This window comes from Micropterus salmoides, unplaced genomic scaffold (genome assembly GCF_014851395.1).
Source record: "Micropterus salmoides isolate LMB-PRFRI ecotype aquatic unplaced genomic scaffold, ASM1485139v1 Ms_hic_scaffold_7, whole genome shotgun sequence".
NCBI lineage: Eukaryota > Metazoa > Chordata > Actinopteri > Centrarchiformes > Centrarchidae > Micropterus > Micropterus salmoides.
In genome coordinates, this window is record NW_024044459.1 from 22266790 (window position 1) to 22293823 (window position 27034).

General features: G+C 39.2%; 1 protein-coding gene across 3 annotated transcripts in view; it reads right to left on the reverse strand.

Annotated features, from left to right (window-relative positions):
• Positions 1 to 27034, reverse strand: part of ccser1 (coiled-coil serine-rich protein 1) — a 131236-nt gene that overhangs the window by 102777 nt on the left and 1425 nt on the right. For all 3 annotated transcript variants that reach the window (XM_038702513.1, XM_038702514.1, XM_038702515.1), the window contains exons 2-6: positions 22202 to 23210; positions 21045 to 21462; positions 18273 to 18457; positions 7209 to 7299; positions 4008 to 4113 (exon numbers count right to left, since the gene is read on the reverse strand). In XM_038702513.1, the coding sequence (XP_038558441.1) occupies positions 4008 to 4113; positions 7209 to 7299; positions 18273 to 18457; positions 21045 to 21462; positions 22202 to 23185 (1784 nt within the window). In that variant the 5' untranslated portion in view covers positions 23186 to 23210. The remainder of the gene's footprint in view (positions 1 to 4007; positions 4114 to 7208; positions 7300 to 18272; positions 18458 to 21044; positions 21463 to 22201; positions 23211 to 27034) is intronic.

Here is a 27034-nt window from a genome sequence, read left to right on the forward strand (position 1 = left end):
CTTCTTCGCTCTCAGACTTAACACATTTTCCAGCAAAATCTGTCTCAAAATGTTCTGTAAGAAGAAATCACTGAAGATGTTGAACTACCACAGTTGGATATTAACCCCTGCCAGCAGCTACATGTTGATCAGGGTAAGGAACCTGGCTCCATTATTTAACCTGCCCCAGTGTATCCAGGGTTGAAACAGATCCAAACATGTTTAACACGGGCATGGATCCCCAATTCCATTCTTTTCAAATGAAACAGAATGTTTAAATTCACTTTGAAATCAAAAGAAAGGCAAGTCTGAAAGTCAATCTGTGCCTTACTGGTGTGATGGGTCTTCTTTTCTTAGTGTAGCCGCACTTTCCACTCTTTTTTATATTTACTGAGGTTACACTGTGCTGCTCTGCACATCTATTACATAAACAGCTCCTTTGCTGTGGAGAAGTTTACTGAACACACACTTCTCCCTTAGCCAACTATATTATATCCAGGGTCCAAAATTAACTTTCTGGTCTACCGGCCATAAAATCACAGAAGATATATATATATATATATATATATATATATATATATATATATATATATATATATATATATATATATATATATATATATATATATATATATATATATATATATATATATATATATATATATATATATATATATATATATATATATATCTTTATATTATATATTAATCCATAATTAAAATAATCATTAACTGCAGGCCAGTACAAAATACTTTAAAATGAGTGGGGTGGGTGGGTTAATTTTAATACTTAAGTACATTTTCCTGATTATACCTAAAAAGTTTTATCAAAGTCCTTATAGATATAAAATGTCTCTGGTTTTACTTAAGTATCATTTCCAATACAGTGTGGTATTAGTACTTTTACTGAAGGATCTGAGTAGTTCCTTGAAAACTGCCCCGCTATGTCTATCAAGGTAAGTGCTTAAGATTTAACGTTATAGTTTAATTAATAATTATATTATACAGTTACTATGTTTTCTAACAAGTTCAGTTAGCACACCCACAGCCTGACTCTGCTGTGTTACCGGCTGGACCTCCCCCTTTAAGGAAGGTGGCCTTGTGGGTAACCTGTGTGAGTGACGTAGAGTCGTGGCTTTGTTGTAGGGAGCGAGTCTCTCAGTGTCTGAGAGAAGTACCAGCATGCTGCCTCTGTCGCAGAAAAGTGCATGCTATTAGGGGTAGTTAAGTTACTTTAGTCAGCCGTAATGTGGCTTTTTAAGCATCATAGCTACGGAAGGTTTTGTGTTCGCTGTCACAGAAGAGAAATAAAAAGTCCCTGTTCAAGCAGTGTTATTACAGAGTCCTACTGCATTCTTCACAGCAGAGGTGTGTGCAGCCTCCCATGCATAAATGTTACCAGCAGACACACAGAGCTAGCTAGATAAGCGCAGCGACACGGACAGCAATCTGTCTGTCAGCTGCTCCACCACTTTGGGCCTTAAATACTGTATCTCATCAACCATTGGATTGATCGCCTTGTAATTTGGTAAACACATTCATGTCCCTCTCAGGATGAAGAGTTACAACTTTGGTGGGAGTAAGGTAAATGTCATACCATAACCATAATACCTCCTACACACCAGCATGTTAGCATGCTAGCTAAAAGCACAGCTGTGCCCAAATACAGCCTCAAAGAGCCGCTAGCATGCCGAAAGATGTCTAAAATGAATCTCAGAGCGGCACTAACAAATAAGGTTATGGTATTTGAAGCTACACCGCTCAGACCCTATTCCCTCACCCTTTCATTCATTCATCCCTTCGCTCTGCTAAAGGGATGCTATTGTAATGCACAGTGTCTGATTGGATTAGAAGGGATGGAGCTCTCTCCTTATATTGTGGCATTTCCAGCCTGAACTACAATGCCAGAGACCAGTATCATCAGACAAATGGCATTTGAGCCTTCGACTTGTACACAGAGAGGAATAATGCTAATATTTGAGTGTGTGTGTGTGTGTGTATGTTTGGACATCAATCGCCCTCCAGCGCTTTCAAAGACCAGTGGAGAAGTGGGACTTCAGTATAAATAAAACAACCAATGAACTGTCTTGACAAAAAACTTGGAAGGGTTGAAAAGGTTGACTCCCAACTTGCACGATTCACTGACACTGTCTAGACACAGAAAATGTCTCCCCAGTTAACGTTCAAAGAGTGTGAGAAAGGTGATAAAAAATATTTTTTAGAAAACAAGAAAGAAGCCAAGGCTAAATCCAATGTCTCAATGGTGTAGAATAACTCCTTCAACCTCTACTTCAGAACCACTCACGCAAGTTGACCTGCACTGTCTCTGCAAACAAAGAGGATCATAGCCAGTTTATTCAGGGGAATACATGGATAGACACATACATTTACTCTATGGGTGCAAGCAGAAATAAAATAAATTCAACCAGTAGAGGAGCACTGAAAGGTAAAGTAATAATCATCTGCTTCCTTGTCAGACACACCACCAGACGATCCCACTAGTGTTACAACCCCTTTATTACCCACTGACTCCATAGAACCAAATAAGCCCTATCCACAAAGCAGCTCTATCTGTGTGTGTGTGTCTGTGTCTGTGTCTGTGTCTGTGTGTGCGTGCACGCCCAGCAAGACCTATCCTGAGTGTCAAATCAGATATGGAACCATCCTTGGGTAGTTGTGCTCACACGTACGAACAGAAACTGTTCTCTTTCAGCCGTCGGCTACTGGGAGACAGAGGAGAACAGAAAGACAGCTTGCATATTCATTCCAAGAGAATTTATTTATTTATTTCCCTTCCGTCTTTCTGTGCTAGAGTCTCGTCTCATCTCCAAGGGAGGGAAAGACATAAAACATGTTGTGCATTTACAGGGAACATTCAAGTCAGCAATTCCTAGAATAGACAATAACCCTCTCTCTGTCTTTGTCTCTCAAGTGGCAATGGAACATGTGTTGTAAAAAAAAAAATAAAACATTTTAAAAAGCTAGCTATAATGCAATTAAAATTTACTGTACAGATGATAAATGCCCCTATGGTAAAGTGGGTAAGTGCATGAAAACATATCTTTGAGCCATTCATATGCTACAATTGTATTTAATTGAATCTTGTTTTAGGACAGCCAATACCAGAGTAGTAAGTACTGTGTTTTCCGTCCATGATTGTGTTTCTTTTATCCAGCGTTTACACTAGACTTTATTTTTTGACGGCCAATATGACCATTAATATTCCTGAATTTCTGCCATATAGAACTGCTGGACATGTTTGAATAGCCATATACAGTAAAACTTCAATTATGAGGTGGGGGTATGCTATTCTTGAGAAATCCAATGCCATGACAAATACCATGATACAGAGCAAACAACAACACAGCAAGTAATTTAAGTAACGTTCCCTAGGTTCTGGGTTAGCATATTGTCGAGGCTAACATGCAGAGAGGGTTAGAGCCAGCGCACTAGCTCCAGACAGTGACACTCACAACTCTCCTGCTACTATAGCTAACATCACAACAACACTATATCTTGGCAAACTAGAAAGTAAAATGAATGTCCATGGGAAAGTCATTTAATGTCACCTGACACAGAACTCATCGCTGGAATAGTGTTGCAAAATGAAGACGCAACTAGGTCTAAAAAAATTAAATAATAGGCTGACAGGTCCGAATTCCATACTTGTCTGTATTTATTTTGCCTGTTGAAAATGTGCGAAATAGAGAGGGAAGATGGAAACGGAGGACAGCGTGATTCGAAGCGACCATGTTTCTGAGTCTGGCGCTCTCTGCACTGTTGTTACAGTATATGTACATACACATACAGACAGAGACTCCTACCTTTATAATTTGATGTTCATATATTTTAGAAGTGCGCCATTGCTGGTGCATGGCTGAAGTCATCCAACCCCTTTATTTATTATAAATAATATATAGTATATAAAATGCATCACTATTTTTCACGGTCTCCCACTAGCTTTCTTTTATTCCCTATGGAAAATGTGAAAGCACATACAGAATATCAATACAAATATACACGTTTACCTCTGATTGTTTTCTTTTCCTGGAATGCGATCTCCTGACGGGTCCATGGGGGATGGGAGCAGGTTGAGACAGGAGGCCAGGGACTGGCTGGAGTCTTCTCTGGACACTGTGCACACACCCAAACACACAGAGTCTTCACATCAAGTTGATTTTCTAATCTCAGTTTACACCTAAAATGTGGCTAAGTACCTAACCTGACCACAACATCATAATAACTCTCTACTTAACATCTTCGGCCAAATTAAATTAGAGCTATAAAAACACCAGTCATGTCACAAAGTAGCTTATAAAAATTCAGTAGTGATAGATTTGAGTAATGACGATACTATCAGTTGTTTTAAATGGCACATTTGACAGAACAGTGTGGACTAAAAGTTGGCGATGAAGACAAAATTTGGCATTCCTTTATGTTTTTGTAAAGGTCCTGCAGTCTCTTTCTGTCCCCGTCTGATTCTACAGGGCATGAGTCACAGTAGGAGTAGGAACACAGAGCTCCGAAGCTGAACACTGTTGGCCATAAATTGCTGTGAAACTGCTTGCTTTTTAATAAAGGCTTCAACAAGCCACCCGAGAAAGGTAAAAATGAGAAAATTGCGGGTGTGAGGGATGGGTGTGTGTCTGTTTGTGAGTCTGCATGTGTGTACACATCTTTATATGCCCATGTGCATGTATCTGGTGTGTCTGTTTTGTGTATACAGCCTGAATGTGTGTGTGCAGGTGTTTGTATTTAAATGAGTCCCTTTAATTTGAGTGTGTGGAAGAACCTTTCTCTTCCACCGCTAAGTCTAAAGCTGATGATACACAGAACAACTTTTAGTATAGTAATATAGTAATATAGTAATGAGTAAAGATTACTACTGATTACTACTCCCCTTCCCCCACCACTCCGCCACACCGCCCCGCCGCTATCCGTTCAAAACATAGTCTGATTTGCCACTAGCAAGATTGCCCAGCAACATTGCACAAAAAGTCCCTTGCCTTTATGAGAACTATTCATCAAACCTTTAATTTCATGCTACAGTCTGCAAACCATTAGGTCTAATGACTAAGTATGCACGCTTGTGTGTTAGTGTGTGTATTAATGATGGTGCTTCCTTTAGCTCTACATCAGCCAGTACCTTTAGAGATGTTTTAAATCTGTCTGTGTGTGTGTGTGTGTGTGCGCGCACACACGTGTGTGTTGTGTGTGTGTGTGTGTGTGTGTGCGCACGTGTGCGTGGGTGGATGTGTTTGTGTGGGTGCTCAGTTCAAACCCACCCTCCCTCCAAAAACTCTCCATCCCCCATAAGCACAGGAAATTCAGTTTAGTAGGGCTGAAGCTCCTGTTGAAATCTTTACTCCACAGTGCTGCTGAACATTTGACTACAACTGTAATATTCTGTGAGCCCATCTGGGACTTAAATGTTGCCTGGAAACAGAACAATCTAACTCATATTAATATATAAACTGACTCTGAGATCTGTTAGGTGAGAGTAAATGTACTCTGTAAAACATGTATTCCCTGTATCTGATAACTTGATATCCTGCACTGTATTTGATAAATACAGTACCATGCAAGGCAGCAAATTCCTCATCAGAAACAAGCTAATCATTCAGTTTGTTCGGGTTCAGTATCTTGACCAAGGACACTTTGACAGACTGGAGGAGCCAGGGATCGAAATGCCAATCTTCCGATTAGTGGGCGACCCATTCTATGTCTATGAACACAGAAATGGAAGGTGATCACATTTCAAGCTCATGTTTACCCAGTTGAGTCATTTTATTCATGTGTCATATTCAACCACCAGCTGTCCAATTCAATGTGTACATTTAGTGTTTTTGCAGTTTTATGTGAGTTAATATAAAGCAAACATTTGCAACCCGAGATCAGCAGAAACATAATCAATCCTGACAGTATTTGCAAGAGCTTGCATTTTTGCATTTTATAACCATAATGTTCCTGCAAGGAATGATTAAGTAAGAATAGTGCTTGCAAATGCAATCAATCATTTTACTTCACTACATCTACTCACAACAGCAAAATAGTAAATTCCCTCATAAGACATGAACATGTTAAGAATTAACGCATGAATGAAGATTTTACTAAGTTCCCTAAACACACTCAAGGGCTGCATTAGCTCAGCCCGTAGGGACTTGGCTTGGAAAACTGAGGGTTGCCAGTTCAACTCTAGCCCTGACCCCTGCCAAAGGTGCCCCTGAGCCAGGCCCTGAAGCCGTAAATGCTCCCTTGGTGCTGCACAGTGGCTGCCCACTGCTCCTAATTAAAATTAAATGCAGAGAAATATTTTTGCGTGCATTGTACTGTGTATAATTGCATGTGAAAATAAAAGTTGATTATGATTATATCATAGTGTGGTGTGGTTACAGCCGCCCACGACATTCATTCAAACTTTCCTTATGTGTTATATAAAAAGAGGTTGGGGGGGCTGTTTTTGGAACTCCATGCTGCACTGAGGCAGAGGAGCACAACAATAATTCTCCTCTGACAGTCACTTTTCAACCATGAGGCATGTCAGGAGGAGTGTGACTGAAATGCCAAAACAACAAAGGAGATAAATCGCTGTAAATGAGGCAGCTACATCAAAGTTGTGGCACATGTTAAAAGAACCAGGGAGGGTACTGGTTTCATGTTTTAAGGTGATGGAATAGAGGTGGCTTAATGAGGGGAAAAAAAAGAAACAGAGCGAGAGAGAGAAAGACAGCAAAGAGAGGTAAAGCAATAAAGTAGGAAGAAAAAAATCAGCAGCAATGAGAAAATATGAGCAGACATTCACTTGAATAAAAGGACGGAAAGATAAAAGGCAAGAGTTTGTATGTGACAGATTCTCTCTTGATTTAAGGGTGTGTTTCTAAGAAGTCGTAGCTTCTTGCCAGAGAAACAGCAACACAATATGTTGGGGGAAACTGACCTAAAAATAAAAATATAAAGTAACATATTTATCCCAGATGTTGATAGTGTTGAATTCTGCATTTGACTTTAAACCCTTTACCTGCGGTATTTTAGCAACTGTAACGTGAGAACCAGTGCAAGAGTTTAGACAGATGCAGAAAATAAGCTTGCTTGATAAAGTGAAATGGGGAAAAAGTGAGCTGGTGTATCATCTGTATTGTACCATGGTCATGTGACATACGCTTCACCCCGCACACTTGCCATAAAGACTTCTGTGTAGAGACTCAGATGTCATGTTGTGAAAGAGTTACCGTGTCGATGTCGCTGATCGTCAGAGAGGTCCAGGTCTAACATAAGATCGTCTTCATCCAGCTCTGAGGAACCCAGGTTGTTTAAAACATCCTAAAGAGAAAAAGCATCACCCCAGATGTTTAAATAATTAAAAAATATACATCTTACAAAATAATAATAATAATAATGAGTAAATATTATATACATAATAATATGATCGATGTAGGTTGTTCCATATTCCTAATAGATCAAACATACTTTAGGAATAATTAAGTTTAGCTAGATGCTGATTAATAGCCAATAGGTTTAGCAATCCCTGAGGAAGAAAAAGTAAACATTATTAAATATAGGGTATGACAACATTAAAGCAAATTATTAAATGATTTTCATCAAAAGTAATTAAGTTGGCTCATAATATTCAGAAAGAGATTCCCCAACCATAAAGACACTAAAGCATTACTAATAATAACGATGTTTGTTTAGTTATTCTTTTTAGTTTTTGATTTAATGTATTAGGGAGTGGGATTTTGTTCACTTCGGCTGCACTTAATGAGATATTTAGTCCCTCATCATTGCATCCAAGCTCATGAAATCATATTGCTACTCCTGTCATGTGGGGATAATTAGGGTTCAGTAGTGTCGAGTACTTTAGTTTTGTGCAACATCTGTCATCATTCCGCGTGCTTCACAAGCACAAAATACCTGCTGAACAAGAGAATCTTTGCAAATAGCCTACAGTATTCCTCTCTATTCTTTCCATCACTACTTAGTCATGTCATTTATAAAATTTTATTCACAGTCCAAACTTTCAAAAACATTGGTCTCATGACTTTAACTTGATTTTGTAGGCTCTCAAAATTAATCTGACAAAATGTACCGTCTTTTCCATCTACCTTTACAGAGAACAGGGTGTTCTTTGCCAACACGACATAGCTAACGTCGCTGATATCCTAACTCCTTACTTGAGCTCATATATTTTACAAGATCCTTTTTCTTAAAAATGTGATAAATGAGTTTAAAGCAGGGTATTTGCTTACAAATGTGATGGAGTCATTGTAAAATAACAAAATGTAAAGTAATCAGAAATTATTGTGTACAAATACCACTAAGCTGCAATTAAGTTTGATTCCTGAATACTAAGTTATGATACATATGCCTCCTGTTGGTCTCATATCAAAGCCAGAGGTATCTCACCTGTCCCCCTGCTTTAATCTACCTCCCTACTTTTGAACTCCACCAATAACAGGTAAAAAAATATATATATGTTAAACAAAAGAAGAGATGTGCGTGTGTGTGGAGTATGTCTCATGAAAGATCATCAAATGTAGGTTTAAATAAACTCAATAGTGACAATATTCTCCAAAATCCAGCATATTCAACACCACCATAAAAAAAATCCATGTTTTACAAACCCTCCTCCATCCTGGGTGGGCCTGAATTTTCAACAATATATCCACTCACATTATAGTTTCAGTATTTCTGGAAAGTCTTTAAATTTTAGACATTACTGATAAGACTTTCCCAATACCTTATCCACATGACTATATACAAGACATGTTTCATCACTTAAAGCCCAACACAAAATCTTCACTGGTAATCTTTCAATAATTGCCGCCATGTTCTTGGTATTATGAGGTTATAATGATGCATGATGCTACTGTTGGTTCAGGTGCATTTCAAAAGTCAATGCTGCCATCTGATGGTCATCAAAGGGAAATCTGCTGCAGAAAAAAATGTTGTAGCTACAAGAATAAAGAGTAACTAAAAAATACATAGAAAACTTTACATTGCCTTTCATAACAGAAAGTACAAGTAGTGTAGCTTTATGTAAATAATGGTATCAGGGAACTAAACACAAACTACCTGTGTAGGAATTACTGCACATGTCAATTGACAATAGTCTTTGGTTTTAACTTACTAACACACACACACATATAGTGAGGTTAAGAACTGTTAACTGCCAGCATGGACCCCAGTATCATGCTTACACCATCAGCAAGTTTCTTTCCAATTACTCTGGACCCAAACAGACGTGGCAAGACCAAGGTCAAATAATATTTGCAGATGATTCTGCACCGAGAAACACCGAATTGTCCTGATGCAGCAAATCTCCAGTCCAATAACCTCACAAGGCCAAATTAACTAATTATTCATTCAGCTAGTTCTGAATACATTTTATCACCTCAAACAGCCTTTTAGACAAGGTTATTAAAATGAAAATAAGTGGGTGGTGCTTAATACAAGCTTTCAGTGCACTTAACATTAGTTGAAAGAACCTGCCTTAACTTTTGTGCACTTAAAAAATTAAAAACCAAAGCAAAGTATCAAGAGCCGAAAATGCCAGTAGGCGTCACTCTCATGGAGTATCTGAAATTGTTTACTGGATCTGAAAATCCAATAAACAACTCAGCTCTCATCCCTGTTGTTTATACATAAACGACCACACAGCCACCCTCTGCATCGATCTACTTCTATGTGAGCGCAAGAACCTCAACGCTTAATGACATGCCTAATTATGACACACCTGTGTGTGTGTGTGTGTGTGTGTGTGTGTGTGTGTGTGTGAGTGAGAGAGAGTGTGAGTATGTGTGTAGAACGAACTTCCAAATAGGTAAATCAATGTTCTCCATGGCCAAGGCCTTACCTATGTGAAGCCATGGTCTGTGTACCGTCTGAATGTGTAACAGTATATCACTGTTTTTTCACTGGATGCTCAGTGCAGTAAACATCAGAAAAAGACTAGAATGCATTTCAGTGTAATGCAATTGAGCAGAAGACCTCATTGCAGGCATTAAAGCTAATAGCTAAAAGGTATTGGAAAAGAAATGAAGACCCATATCTTGTGATTCCACTGCACGCAGACTTCATTTGAAGCTAAATTACCCATTTTAATGTGCCCCTTTAACCACAGAAATGTGTTAATATGATTTTACAACCCAGAGATGTCACCTTTTTACCTTGCTTATGTGATTTGAGTGAGTATAATCCTTGAGTTAATAGAGATAATATCAGATTCGGGTCTCATTAAAAGATGGCTCCATCTCTTAACTACCAAGCAGAATGACATCCAAAACAGGGATGAGAGGAAGCAAGAGGTTCTTTCCATCCATAAAATGCCACTGATTTCTGCTCACACTCCGTGGAAATCACATACACGGACTATGAAAATTACACTTATTCAGCGCTTTAGGGTGGTAAATGCATTAAGATCAAGGGAGAGATTTGGCTTTGCAGAAAGGTATTATGGCTTCTAGCAACAGAAAATATATACAGACTAACAAATGACTTTCATTCTGTCTGAGCAGACACTTCACAGCCAGTTGTGTTTACAGTGTACCTGAGGGAACAAAGGATTGAATGTCCAGTCAAATCAAAAATCTGTTTGCTGAATGAAAGAAACTGATCATGATACATCACCTGATGTTTTTTAAACAACCATCTGCTCCTATTAATACAGAATCATCACTCATCCAAAAGCAAAGCTTTTCATATTAAACAAGTAATTCCAGTTAAAATTGCTGAGACAAATACCAAACCCCAGTGCTTTATACTGTTGACTTTGTTAGCAACAGAATCCACATTTTACCACAGTCTTAAATTTGAGGTACATATTTTAATTCAGGATTCCTATTACCAGGGCTGGACTGGGAGACATTTTCTGCACCAGGGAAGCACAAAATTCACGTGGCAGGTGACAATTCAGAATATAAAATAATAATCCATCCATCCATCCATCTTCATCCGCTTATCCGGGATCGGGTCGCGGGGTAAAATAATAATAATATAACATAATGCAGTAATCAGTAGCTTATTATTGTCTTTAGCCTAAGTTACTTTTTTTGGACAACCCAGTTTTCTTATATATTTACATTGCATTGCAGAATTACTGTGCAAATAAAAGCTACTCTACGGCTGTGCTTTACTCCTTCAAGTGCCTGTGCCTGCTCTACATCAGGTACTGCAGCTGATGTTTAAACTACCGCAGCCCCGGTAGCAAACACGTAGGTTGTTTTCGCGCATTTGGCGGCAGCCGTCTGAAGATTTTTGGGGGGGGGGCGTTACGCAAGAAGCAGAGAGCAGAGGGGGTGGGGGCTAGTAAGAGATGCGATTGGGCCGGCCCAGTGTCAATATAGAAAATTACCCAATCGGCCGCAGTCCATGCTTTATGGCCCGGTTGTTGGCCCATTTTTTTTAAAACAGTGATATAAATACATAATTTACGTTACACTGGCCCCAAAGGTGCGTCGGTCCACTGGGCATTTGCCCGGTATGTCAGATTACCAGTCCAGTCCTGCCTATCACATACTGTAAAGTCTTCTGAGGCAGAAAAAAGGACTACTGTCATAACTTAGAATGAGATATCTACATTCCCTGCCTCTGCAATATGTAGTCTTGACGTGAAAAGGATTTCCAGAAGATAAAGTATTTAACAAGGAGATATTGGAAGGCATCTGCATGTCTATTGGCTTGTTTTTGCAGCAGAAATTTTGACATGTCAAAACAGGAAAAGCACAGGTTTAACGTGAAAAACTACTTCATTGTATTTGGGTGTACCAGTTTCCCAGCCCTGTTATTGTGCATGTTGGATCAGAGGAATGGCTTAAGGAGCAGTCAGATGTGATTTTTCTCCCCATTTATTTTTACGCAGATGTATTCACTTCCGTCGCAAATTGACCTGCTGCCTCTTTAGCCTCCCACAGAGTTCAATTTGACTGAACTTTGACCTGCAGGATTGTTAGGTTCTCCAATGTCTCCAATGACACTGACCTATTATTCAGGAAATATTGTTTGTTGATATTCTTGCTTTATAACTACATAGTGAAATAACTTAAGCAGCAGGGAAGGAGGGGTGCTTGCTTCGGTTTAGTGCATGCAAGGACAGTGACAGAAATGAAAGACATTGAAATGTTTGATAAGAAGCTGTATAATTTACAGCTTTGTGGAGTGCTGCTGTTCACTAGCTAGCTATGCACCCTCAGTTAATGCTTTTTACCCTACCCATGTCATTTCCTGTCCTGCCTGGTTTTTGCCACCCCACCCAAGTCAATTTCTCCTGGCGAAATATAGCCTGAAATCACCTTTTCTGGGACACACTATCATTTGTTATTTGTTACCCCAAAATATCCTACCATGAAAAGGGCATATTGTTGTCTAGGGTGGTATGTAGATGTACATCTAAAAGCTCAGTAAAACATCTTGAGGACTTACATTTACCAGTTGGAAGTAGTAGAAGAGTGAACACTAGAACAAGGTACTGGATTGAGTTATGACTACACATTACCAGCTTTAAATTTGAAGAATTTAATTTAACTTTCATGAGATAGCTAGCTGGCTTATCTCTTGACTGTTAACTCTTGATATTGATTTTTTAAAAACTGATTAGTTGAATGCAACGACATAACCAAATCACTGTTAAAATGATCGTCTCTTAGCTCTTTAGCCACATTACTGTGGATGAAAAGAATGAATTAAAAGAAACCGTCTTAAATCTTGTTTCTACAGCAGAGGTAGTCAATTCCAGTTCTTGAGAGTTGGAGTCCTGCAGACTCCTGTTCCTCTCTTATAGCTAATGAGCTCCTAATTGGCTATCAACTCCATTCTTTCCAGGTACGTTTACCGTTTTATTAGCCTCTACATTGTCAATTTTTTTTAAATGAACGCATTTAGAAAATGAACACAAAGTTATCTTGACATAATCACCATGATATATTAAGTTACATAATAAGGACATTTACCAACTGAATGCAATATTAGAAGCTGTTACAAGTAGGTGAACCTGCTGTTATTCAACTGAACTGGTGTTAATATGTCTATATCTTAGTATAATATTATTATTGATATTGATTATTGATATAAAACAGTGATATTATTTGATTTGAGGTGTGTGTGATAATTCTTACTGCTTTTATATGATGTATTTGGGCAAAGTGAGCTTTCACTACCCATATTTGCTAACGTCCTCATTGGTTTTCATTTTAAAATGCAGCCGCCTGGCTGTGGTTATTGCATTCTGTCTGTGAGAGGAAGTGAATCCTTATCTTTTTGTATGATTAATACACAATGTCGCTTATGATATCTTAGCATTTACAAGGCAGCAATCAGACGAGGATATGAAAACAAGAGGCACCCTGTGTTACAACACTTTCTAGCAAGCAAGCAGTAAAGCAACTGTTGATGTGCATTGGTAAGAGTCAAAGTAAAGTTGGACTGCAGTTGAACTGTTCTGCTATATCTGTCAATCAAACTACAAACAAAAAGTTGTTGAGCTTGTCTCTTGTGATAAGAGAATATCCCTTGAGAACGTCTTAAGTAATTCTTTTTTTGTCAACTGGAATCGAACGTAATCACTGTCGGCCTGCCACAATATTATCACAGCTGTCATAGAGAAACTTATGAGCAAACAACAGTGTGTACGCTGGTAAAATAAACATCTCACAGTGCCCCAAAGGGATATCAAAATAACAGTAACAACTGGAATGAGATCACCAAACAGCTCAAGCAAACACAGCGTTGCTTCGCTTCACAGAGGCACCTGACAGCTTATCTCTGTGAATTCAACAAATTAGTCATATGTCAGTGCAAACCAAATCTGTACTTTATGATAATTATATTCTGTCTGGGCTGTAATGACACAGCAGCAATATATCATGTCCAACTAGCATACTGTTTAGTATGACGTGCAATAGTCCGTCTCTGTTTTCCCCTGCACAGGTGCCACTTCCCACAGACTTAGTAAGTGAGTGTAATCCACTACATTTTTTGCTAAATTCAGCAAATATTTCCTCACAGGGGGGATAGAGCTTCTGAGAGAGCACTGAAGGAAGGGGTATACTTCTCTTGCAGTTGACTTCAAACATCAACAATCACTTACTCTCCCTACACTACACTACAGTCAGACATATTGTATATGCTAGAGCCTGACTGATTTATCGTTGTGCAGATATTATCAGCTGATATGAGCTAACTGCAGATAAATCGGTATCGACAACAGCCGATTTATGATTATTAAAAAAGAAAAGGAGAGTTGGATCCTTCACTCATGTCATGAGTGAGTGCATAGTTTGCCCATTAGAGGGCGCTCTGCAGCTCCTCTGTTGAAAACACCGCCCACCACAAAACAAAACACTAGGGGGGTCATTCGTCTCGTGAAATACATGACTTAAATAATAATAATAAAAATAGCCCCCATCACTGCTCCTCTCCTGATAACATTCATGACCATACTTGCTAACCCTTAATCATTGATTAATTTCTGAAACAGGGTGACCGTTCTAGTGAAGAGTCCAATCATTTCTTCCATGTTCATCACTTCTAAATATTCTTCTTCTAAACATCCCTTATAGTAGTTAACGCTGCCCATTGCTAAATTAGATTAACCACAAAGCTAGGTAATGCCATGTTTATCAGTGGAAGAGTGCTAATGTTAATGAGCAGTTAAATTATAACGCTTTACTTATTCTAAACATATCTGCAAACCGCTTGTCTTTAGTTACAATAGGTGTGTCGGAAATGATTAAACCAGAGGGGACATCAGCTGAACAAGTATCTAACAAGGCTTCCAAACCAAACACAGTTATCCAGCTCCTCTTTAAAATGTGCAACGTTAATGTAAAATCTCAAAGTTGCAAGTCCTCATTGTAGACAGTCATGTAGTATTAGATCCATTCAAGAGCAACGTTTCCTTTGGGTCACTGTATCATAGACAGAGGTAAAATATTTTGATTTCAGTTTAATTTGTCTGTAATAATAATATATAATAACGTTCTGTCAGGTCTGATTAGTTACAATAAACTGCAAACACTTCAACTGTGATTATTCCGTTACAAGAAACACTAACGTTTCACAAAGACATACCTTTGCTACCACGGACATAAAGTGATGCTTATTTGCACATTATGACTGTTTGAGATAAAAGCAGCTGTAGATGTACAGATGAAGGGCGTTACAGCTTTAACAAGCTGCGCATGGTGTTCAGCCAGACACCTGTCGTTTCCTCCAGCGCATGTTCTGATTCAGATTGTGCACGATGAGGAGAGTTTGTTCACAAATGGGTCCTTTGTCAATGACAGAGAGAGGAGCGAATAATGGACACAAAATCGTGCGCCCGGAGATTCCACAGGGGAGTCAAGGGAACACTCTCAGAATATTGCGGCTTGTTGGAAAACGGTGCACATTGGTCCGACTTTCTATGACACCGCCCGACCCGACTAGACATATCAAACTCTAAAGACTCCATCCAACTGACACCGACTAACTGCGCACACTGATCCAACAGTTGGTGTTGGTTGGAGTCGGTCAGCGTTTGTCGGGGGAGTGTGCATTACCTACATAATATATTATAATTATGTAGGAGAACCCAGTTTATCATTGTAATGTAATATAATAATTGTAATGACATAAGTAATAATATATATATGGTGGTATTATTATTGTTGTTGTTAGTCCTAATAGTGGTATTTTTTTTATTTATAGTTTCTGTTAAGCAGGCCCACTCAATAGACTAAATAAACTATTTCCTTTAATGTTCATCAGAAGTAGTACTCTATAGTTTATAAAGAAATCTTTTTTTAGTTTTAAACATCAGACTTATTTATTAAAACTTTAAAATATTTTGTTGTACTTTTGTTCAGCATTTTGTTATCTCAGTGAGGTCTCAAAACATAACAAATCTTAGGGATAATCTTTGTTTATGTTATGTGTTTCTGAAAAGAAGGGAAAAAAAAGAATATCGGCTGAAATATCGGCATATCGGATTTTAAAATCCTCAAATATCGAAATCGATAACAGTCTCAAAATTCCATATCGGCCGGGCTCTCTTATATGCATAAACAAAGAGCAGGCCATTCTATCCCTTTTATTCATACCCTCACTAGCTTTAGTTATTTAACACACTCACGGTGTTTGTAATATGAACACAGTATTCAAACAATAACATCTTCACAAGGCACACTGCAAATGCGCAGGTGTCTCAATCCAGACTTTTTCATTAACTACAAAGTTCCCTCTGCTTTACAAAACAGACTTTGATGAAGCTAAAATGAAGAGGAGAAGTGGTAATACAAAATTGAATATACACTCCAAGGTTCCTGCTTTTTCTGCACTACTTAGGCCCCTTAAGGGCCCTTTATAGACCCCAAAGAAGGAAAGGAAGGGATTATTCCATGTTTGGCGGAGTGTATGTCAAGAAGCAGATGCTGTCTAAAGGTGCCTACATAACAGCGTGCTGTTTTGATCCCTGCCCTTTTTAATCTCTTAGAGTCCCTGGTAAAATAAATGGGATTGACTTAACTAGCTTTCCACAGAGCTTCCTCGTGTGTGTTCTAAGAAAACCAACCCATACAAAATAGCAGCTATAGCTCTTCCCCAGAAACAAATGTTGATATATCATGCATCAACAAAGACGGATGCAATGTTTGTCAGTCAGTCGAAGCTAACAAAAAGAAGATAATGCTTAAATCCTACATGTGACTGAAGAAGTTTTTTAAAGTACTTCAGAGCTTTGCCTTAAATAGCTTCAACTGTCAGAAACCAAACTGTTATGTGTTTTTCAAATTCATGTGAACACATATACAGTATTAAAGATTCTTGTGCTTAAATTGAGCTGCTGAATTTTTTTACTGAGTGACACTTTAAAGACGTGAGGTGCCACTTTGTTAATGGCAAAGTCAACACAACACTGTAGACCACTGTTAAATGTGTGACATTTCTCACTTCGCTCCCTTGACATTCAATTAAATAACATCTCACAATGACTTTAAGAAAACTGTTTCTGAGATTTCCAAGATCCTAAAATACCACTGGGCAAAAGGTAATATTTACATATATTTGAGTTTTTAATTAAAAGTGAGTAAAAAATGAAAGCACTATTTCTGAGAATCAAAGCTGCAAAGTATCATCAAGTGCACTGTTACTGGTTTTGCCCAGAGCATGCTGGAACGCTTTTGGCATTTTCATGACCGGAGGCATGGGTACTGGGAGAGATTAGGATGGATCCCTTATCATACAGTATATTATAATGTGGTGTGTTAGCAGCTGGTAACAACTGCGGCCAATTACTTCCGCTCTTTTCATCCCATTTAAAAGCAGGCCTCTCTCTGCAATGATGCAATCGCAATTTGGTAATCTAGTGGCGAGCTTCCCTCTGAGGAAACTATTATTCTTGCCGATATGCAGATTTGTAAATTTGAGTACACACAGCAAATAAGCGGCCAAGGGCAGATGGCGTCTCTTTTTAAGTTAGATTCAAGTTTGTGGACATATTCACACTTATCCTGTATGATATGATTGTCTGCAAAGTTAACAGTATACTGTGCATTCTAGTTAGCATCTGAATTACTCACTCATAGCAAAAACGCCTGAATGTACATTTTCACCTTGATGCATATTAGCATGTATGCACACATATGAAGGCACAGAAAGACAATTAAAGAGCACAGTATGAAGTATAGCCCTGAAATCCACATGCTTACACACACACACACACACACACACACACACACACACACACACACACGCACTAATAAACATTTATTTATGTATTAATGGCTGAGATGGACAGTGCCTTGGAAGGATTAATTTTATCTACTACACTTTTATTTCCTTTATTAAATTTGGGGTCATTTCTTACTGTCCTGCAACTGCACAGCAATGTATTCCTACATGATATTTTACTATTTATATTCCATTTCATTGTTCTATTCTAATTGATTTAATATTCATCTTCATTACGTTTTTAAATGTTAAATGCATTTCTTTGCTTGATGTAAAGTACTTTCACTTGTCTCTGTGTTCAGAAAGGTTCTATACAAATAAACATTCATTGCTCTGCCTTGCCTTACTGTGAAAAGTGCCACATACTCAGCTATTTAGTCACGCTAATTACACATGCATGTGTGTGTCTAAGGTCTAGTTATGCTTTACCTAAACATCTTAATTAATTAATTAATCTGTGACACACACTACACTGTATGTCACAGTCTAATCTGTAAAATAAACCGTAGTTATATAATTAATTTCAATGGGCACACACTTTAGTATTCATGACATAATGTAGGGGCTTTGCATACACATAGCTCAAGACCTACCAGGCTTCCCAGTTTGGATGATGAGGAGTTGTTTCTGTGTTTGAGCAGACCACATCCCTCCATGCCTGGGGCATCTCTGTGGTTTCCATGGATACGAGGCCCACCAGCCCCCTCAGACGAGGAGCGCAGACGCCTTTCCATCCGCATCACCTCATGATAGGGGCTGACACTGCTGCACAGAGAGGCTGCAGGAAAATGAAGCAAAGAGAGGCAGAGAGAAAGAATGAATTAAAACTGCTTGAACAGTGATTCCACAGGCAGAGGTATAATCATCTTTTTTATTGTATTTCCAATTGGCAGCAGTCAGCCGTACTTCCTGTAGAAAATGTGTTTGTATTTCATAAACTTAATGACAAAGCAGCTCATACTTATTCAGCATTTTAAATTAAGTTAAATCTCCCCATTATGAAGCTCTTCACCCATATTGCTTTTGGTCAAATGGTATTAATGCCTGCTATGTAATAATCAAGTTTAGCTGAATCCCTTTCTGTGTACCAATAAAACTACAGAATAAATGTGAGATTTCAGGGGAAATACTTTTCAGTCAGACAAACAGAAGACTGCTTTAACTGCTCTATTTTCATCTACTAATAGATAGGTAAAGTGAGGTGAAAAAAGTGTCAGGCAACCCCACATCCTCTCGCTGAGCAACAGGCTACACACACACACAGTTTCCCCACACATTCACATGATGTGTGTCTTCCTTCTTGTCTTTGTTCTTGCAACTCTCTCTGTAAAAACATAGCATGGATATTTGCAGTTTCCACACTGAGCTATAAAGCCCAGAAGTAGTCCCATGATTACCATGTCTCCTTGTGTCTCCAACCATTTCACTCGAGGTTCAGGTTAAGACCATTTTAACCATAAAGGAAAATCAGACCTACAGGACGAGGGCCTATATAAAGGAGGCCTGTGACACTGCTTGTGAAAATGTTGTGGTGGAGTCGAACAGACAAGCTCACTGTGTTAGAGCTGCAGTCTGTGTGTGTGTGTGTGTGTGTGTGTGTGTGTGTTCACAATCCCACAACAGGCCATTGATACAGCACTAAGCGATTGTTGGCAAATGATTCCACAATCATGCCAACTTTAAAAAGCATAACAGCACACATCTTACCGTTACATCAGTCATAGTTGAGTGTTTAATGTAACAGAAAGATGACAGCACGTCAAACGGAGCCTTTCAATTATAACTCAAATACTTCTTACAGCAGTATTTGTGCTGGAATTTGTATAAATATCCACATTTATAAATTCAATTGTGATCTTCATTTTTTTGTTGATTACTCTATGATATTTTGATCACGACTAAATCTTGATGATAGTCATTAGTTTCCACATCTCTTATTAATGCCTTCACAGTTTCAACAGCAAGCAAAGCATTAATAAAGTGACATTTCACTACCGGCGATATTCAATTATCAGTTGCAGAAACTTAACTCTGATTCCTAATTACACGGTTAGTTACCCCTAGCAAAACCCCAAATTTCAACAGAGTTTACGAGTTTGAATGACCTATCTCTCTTCCTGAAAGGGTAATAAACTCAGCCAGAATCTCATGTTTTTTAGTGTCTGATCAAAATCTGACAGTAATGGGCTGCAGATTTAGAGAGATTTCTTTTAGTTACCAGTGAAGCCTAGTCTAAAAAAAAAAAGAAACTCCTCTGCAATATGTTAACAGCAGATGAAGAAGTGAAAGCGATCCTCTTTGCTCAAGGAATACATTTTCAGTATGACACACACTGTTTCACTGCTGTCAACATACAACTGGCATTGATTTATTAGACTTTAGACTAGACATTTGACAAACATTTAGAAACACTCAACTTTATTATTTAATTAGAATTTGGACATTGGGAAAACACACTAGTGTTCAATCATCAAAACAAGCTGAATGAGACATTTGTGTGAGTATTAGAATGATTAGCCCAGCTTGCATCACCTCCACTTACCTGAGAGGAATCTCTTTGAAAGGCTTGGAAATGAACTCTCAAAGATTTTCATTGTTCACACTTGTTCATTTGTGCATAAGGAAGTAATGTAACCCTAAAGGAGCAGTAGCCCATCTAATAAATGTTTACCGTCAAATTCATTTTTGTAGAGATTACTGTAAATGTTCTTGATGAGTACATAGATAATGACTGGACACTAAGAGGAATTTGGCCTTGGTAACATATCTACGAATGAATATCACATAAAAAAATTAGTTTACAAGTTTACTAGCATACAGTAAGACAGCTGTATAGTGGGTTTTTTCCTGTCAGTATTGATGTTTGTTATATTTATTACTTCATTTACTTCATACATAAGGAAAATATCAACATGTCCTCTATTCCTTTTGGAATTGAAAAATGTGATTATTTATAATGGAAATTTGCTCATAAGTGAGTGAGTGTGTAAGTTAGTGTGAAAACAAGTAAGGAAGCAAGTAAAGCAAGAGAGTAAATGGAATAAAAAGCATATACAAACATCTAAGTCATCAAAGAAAGTGTGTGACAGGCAAGCAACAGGTTACATATACAGCAAACTTAACTGTATAGGCCCGCATGCATCAACACTGGCTGCCTTTGAGATAACATACGTGGTCAACAGTTTCACAGAGCCCTCATCACAAAGGAATGTCAAACAAGCACGGAAGCCAAGTTTGTGTCCGTCTGTGTGTCTCAGTTATCACGAAGGATCAACCTGGCTCTATAACTCCCATTGAGCACTAGTGTGTGACGTAAAATCTGTAAATCTGTGATTTACCTGCTGGTGTTTGCATGAGCTTCATACCTGCATGTGGTTTCCTTAAGTGAGAGGACCTGGGTTCGTGGCAGCCACAGAAGTTTCCTCTTTCTTGAGCAGACAGCGTGTTTCTTGGCCTCCTTTCCGATTGCTCCGGGTTAGAGTGACAGCCCTCGCTGCGTACCACACATGCCTCGCTCTCACTTGTGGTCTCTGTGTGGTAACCTGCCTTCCTTTCCTCCACCAACTCCTTCCTCTGCTCCGCTGACACATCTTCCCTCGCTTCCTTTCTCTCCTCCTCCCTCTCCGTCCTCTCTTCCAGCGATTGTTCCTGCAGCGGTAGGCAGGGTACAGCTGTTTCGGGCTCGGAAAGGGAAATGGCAGTCTCATAGTCTGTGTTGTTGGCTGTGCTGGTGTCAGGGAGTAAAGGTTTTTCAGTAGTAGACTGGGCTGGAGTGAAGAAAACCTGAGGAGAGGACATTTCATTGAGTATGTGTTAAAACAGACTAGGCTTAATAGCATAATAAAATGTTACATTCAAATACAAGAACAACTGTGAATGAGAGAAGAAACCATGAAATCACTTTAGTACTTATTCAGCAGGAGGATAGTTGTGTCCTCAGGCAGCAGTGTGCATTTTTAGATAGCAGAGTCATACAGTATTTATTCTTCAATAGCCTAAGTACAGAGCTTTGTCTTTGCAACCGTTACACGGGGTAAATGCTTTCCTTATTTCCTGGTCGTTCCCTCGTCTACCAGGAAATAAAATAAGAACACATTTTTTCAAAGGTGTGAAATGTAGAGGGCAGTTTGCAGACATGCGTAGGTTTACGTTTTCATGCCTTAGCTCCTCCAATAAAAAGGACTTTTCATGCCCGGTGGTCAATTTTTACGCCACATTTCACAGATTCCACACAGTCGCAATAAATATTCCTCCTTTATGGGTTTTGTTCTTGACATCCAAGGGCACCTGTGGTTCTATTGTGTGTTCCTCACCCACTTAAATTGCCATCTTTTTACAAATAAATTCCTGTTTGTCCAAGCAAAAAGAGTTATGGTTCTGATGTTTTAGAGTGAAACTGTGAAATGTTCTTGCACTTCGATTACAACCAACATGACACGTACTGTGTGTCTATACTGATCGATCCATTTGATTCCATAGCACCTTAGATGATTGATAAGGGTAAAGAGAGAAAACATGCTACCTGGGAGGTAGAGACAGCAACACTGAAGTTTTCTGGAGCAGGTGGGGGGTTAGGCGGAGCTGCGTCAGCTGCCAGCCCAGGCAGAGATGCAGATCCTGGGGCTAAACCAGACCCGGGGCTAGGAGCTGGCAGAGCATCCACCTCGGATACAGAATCCTCTGTGATGGGGATGAACTCTGAAGGGGTGATGGCTGTGGTTCGGTCTTCTGATATCATAGGGGACTGCAGTGAGCTCTCACCACCGGCACCAAGCAGCTCGCCTGGCCATGACCCCGGGGTGAGCCCTCCTGCTCCTGGAGTGATGGTTGTGGAGCTTGGGGGTTCCAGATTTACTTCTGGAGGTCTGGGGTGATCGGAGGTCCGGGAGAAGCGGTGGTGAGATGAGAAAGATTTGGGCATCAGCTGTTTCTTCTGGCGTGATGATCGTTTGTTATTACTGCCACCGCTGTAGTCATCCAGGAACCCGGAGTCGTCGCCCTCATTGGCCCCTGAGCCACTGATGCAGTTTATAAATACATTTCGATTAGTTGTGGAGGAAGAGGGCGGTTTATCAAAATCCTCTGTCTGAGAGCGTGTGATTTTCTTCTTATGGCTGCCAAACCCAAATGAGTGACGCGACTTGGGCCGTCCACCGCCATCACTGAACCCCGTTGACAATGACGTTGTTATGGTCTGCTGGTTATTTCCGTTTGCGTCGGTGCCCTGTGTCAGCGGAGGCGTGAGGTTTAGGTTGATAGGCTGGACACGTGGCTCACTATTCCGTTTAGCTGTGAAACTGAGAGAGGGTGTGCGGAAAAGGCTCCGGCGTTTCCCGGTACTGCCAGAACTGGAGTTGGTGCTGGAGGGCGAAGAGCTGTGGACGCCATTTCCCACTCCGCCTGAAGACGGAGAGGAGGGGAGAGACTCCTGCCTCTTACTGCTGCTGCGGCGGAAGATTGGCAGGCGGGACACAAGTGTGGAACGGCGTGATCCTGATTCACCCATCTAGAAGCTGAGGCAGTGGGGCACTCTGAGGGAATAAACAAACACAAAACAAAAAACATTTAGAAACATTTAGGCCCAATGCATATAACATGCATCAACATAGATTCACTTTCAACATGTGCCTAAAAAAAACCTGGCTGATAAGATTCGATTATTAAAATCTGTTGGTAAGTGAGGAGGCACTCAATAATTCTTAACTTTAAACAATAAGTTCTCCAGCGTGGCAGGTAAGAAATCTCAAATAAGAAAGTGATTCATGTTCACATTCACTAACCATTTAATGCTTTACACGTACACAATCAAATGGAAGAGCACATAGTATTTTACCATTTTTAAAGCAAGCAGCTCGAGCGTACAGACTGAGAAATATCACATTCAGCAATCACATTTCCCACGCTGAATGAGTCAAAGCAAGTTACTGCTGCATCTTTACCCTGGAGATGCTTCTGTTTCAAATGGGGGTGTCATATGTGATAAGATGTTTTGCTATTCAAGCACTGGTAACACGTGTGTAAACAGCGTTGTTTACCCTGTTGCTGCTAGACTATCTCCCTGTGAAGTGTGTGTGATAAAAAATACATTTCAAAAAACAACTGCCTGAAAATTTAAAGAAGATATGCTTTTCATTTCAGACCCCCCCCCCCCAGGTATAAAATGGTTATCGACTCTGAAAATACCCGGCTTGATAAAGATGCCTAGCTGAGGTGCAGTCCTGTTTCAGCTCAGTTCAGACGAGATAAGAATAAAGATAATGTTATCACAAGGATGTGAAAGGTCACAGAAAGAGAAGCTGAATTCAGTCAACTAGTTGTTGTTTTTTTGTCCACAAAACAAGTAGCCAGAGAAAGGTACAAGTACAGTCATTTTCTATTCCCCACCCCTATTCTGAGATCCCACCCCAACCCCACTCCATCTCAGGGTAATGGGAGCAGAAGAACATATATATGCAAACATACACGTAAACTAGTCAACCAGTATTTTTAACCATGAACCTCGCTGCCATAAGATATTGATATAAGAGGCATTACATTTTATTTTTTCATATTTATGATGAGGTAAAACAACACACAAGTTTAGTCAAACACACAGAGCTTGTGTACCACAGACTGTATTTTCTGATGTACATACTGATGACAGCCTGTCTATACTGTCTATCTTTGAGTAAAAACTGAGTGTGTCAGAAAACCAGACTGTAATCTTCATTTACAAAACTCTTTAAAATTAGCAAGCCTCTTTGTAAACGCATTGCAAGCACATTTATTTTCTCACTGCTTGTAAGAACTGACCAAAGGTCTACCTGTTGAGTTGAGTCACAGATTAAAAGGGAGGCATTCATTTGGGTAAATACTCACAGTTTCATTGTTTTCTGCAATTAATTAGCTTAAGCAAACCGTCACTATGTAGACCTCGTAACGTTGAAGAAGCTGCCTTTGTGAAAGCTACTGGAGTGTTTTGTTTTCAATCTCTGTGTAATAAGCTTACATTAACACCCTTTACTGGACTGGCTTATGAGTGTGTCACCTCCCTGAAAGTAAATTTGATTAAGTTCTAAATACAGATTGAAGCAGCTCCTATTTCCACACCAAGTAACCTTAGTGTAATATATCAATAAATATTGTGGAGGCCAATGACATGTTCAGTAATGACAGAGTAAACAATGAAATGATACACACACACACACACACACACACACACACACACACACACAAAAATGCTGCCGTGCTTTCCTCCGTCTGTCCTGGATCTGCCTATGAAAGCCAAAACACACACTGCAGGTGAGCAGCCTTGTCAAACAATTCTGAAACTTCCTTTTTTTCGGATAAGCCAGCAGTTCAACCACGACTCCAAGGTACGACATCCAACTCATTAGACAGAGATTAAAACAGAGAACATCTGTAATTTACTTAACCAATCAGGGGGTAATAAGTACGCTCTTTTAAGCACTCACATTACTTAAACTAACCGTTAATGGAGATAGGAGCAATGGTATTTGGCATTTCGACACAAAATGGCCTCATGCAGCTGTGTCACTGAAGCACCTCTCACCAGCATGATACAAAACTGCTAAGTGATCAAGTGCAGGCTACCTCACATGAAGTCTGCCCAGGTTAAAGCTTACAAAAAGAGGTAAAAGAGAAGTAGCACTGCACCGAAGCAGGCGCTTACTTCCTCAATGCTCTGCCACTGCAACAAGAAGTGAGACTACCTGTGTTAAGTTGGTTCCTCTTCCCTTTGCTCTTTACTGCAGTTAGTGATAGCTCTGCTGCGTTGAATAACAAAGTGCAGAGCAAACACACGTTTGATTTGCTGTGCGTTTGTCTGACTTCCATTACAAATAAATTAAGCACATTCAGAGTGGACTAAGCGAATACATTCCTAGGCTCTCAAGATACCTGCGGGTGTCTGGAGAGCTTCTTTTTCGAAATATATCAGAAGTTTTGTTTTAAAGTAACGGTCCACATTCACAGTGAGCCAAAATGACTAAAGGCTCACCAAAGAAATGCTGCTAATATTGATGCGTAAATAACACAATGCATCAGAAACACCCCAACAGATTCTGACCCAATATTCATTCTTTATTAATATTATCAGCTAGATGACTAAATGACTATTTATATTATATTCACTGCCACCATTGTCAAAGTGCATATGCGACACTGTCATGTCAGAAAACAAACTAAATGTTCACAGATTGCTGCAGACTGCTAGTATAAAGTCAAGTATTATATTCATCTTATTGCCTTGCTGGACTTTTCTTAATCATACATGACCGTACGGCCATCTTTCAATTTCAAACACAGACTGCTGTGATGCAAGTTCAGCATACAATACGCTGGTAATGCATTGTTTTGAAATCAGTAGCCCTTGTAGTTGTGGTGAGCCCCCTGCCATGCTCCTAATGATCACAGCATATGCCAGCTAAAACAGCTTAGCTTGAAGTCTTTAATTCCTGCACTGCTGTTTAGTTTGTATTGTCTTATCAACACACTCTACAGCCCTTTAGACTATACTAGTGATGTAATAAATCAGAAGACTAATGTTACAACTTTACACTGATACATGATCACATGTTGGAAACAAAGGTGTGCAATGGGTGTGAATAACTAGGTGTGTCCTATAAAACAGGTTATTTTTCATGACAATAGCCATGTTACAAGCAAACTACAATCTTCTACTATATGTAATGGATGATTACATATTAGGCAACACTGAACAGCTGTATTTAGTACTTACTAAATACAGAAAACACTGTGATTCAAACAAGCGTACCTCTATATTTTGAAACATCAATACACTGTATGTACAAAATTGATTAAATCAGAAGAAATGTATGCTCAAATTTTGAAAAATAACAGTAATGTGGATATGGACAGTATAACATTAAGCTACCGGAGAAAATGAAAAACAAATATATGCTAAGTATAAGTCACCATATTACAATAAGCGGATTCCAAGATGATAACTTATCTATTAACACTTAGATAATTAATGTTACGTATCACCTAGCTCCTGTGACATTTGTTGTCCATTTGTGTTGTGTGTGTGTGTGTACATTTGATAAAATGGATACAAAATATGTTCACTTATGGCAGACGTAACAAAACTGGTAACCTATTCTATGCAAGCCAAGAAAACAACAAGATATCTTGAGCATGCGGAGGACTTTTTCACCAAATGGCAAATGTACCGTACACAACATTGCCTCTCTGAACATAGGACAAAAATCATGTTTGGGGTCAAGAAACAAGAAACTACAGACTAAAAAACCCTTGCTAACTGAGACTACACATCCCACTGACATTTGGGTACCAAATGTGTTAAAAATGAAAGCTATGGCGGCTGAGAGCT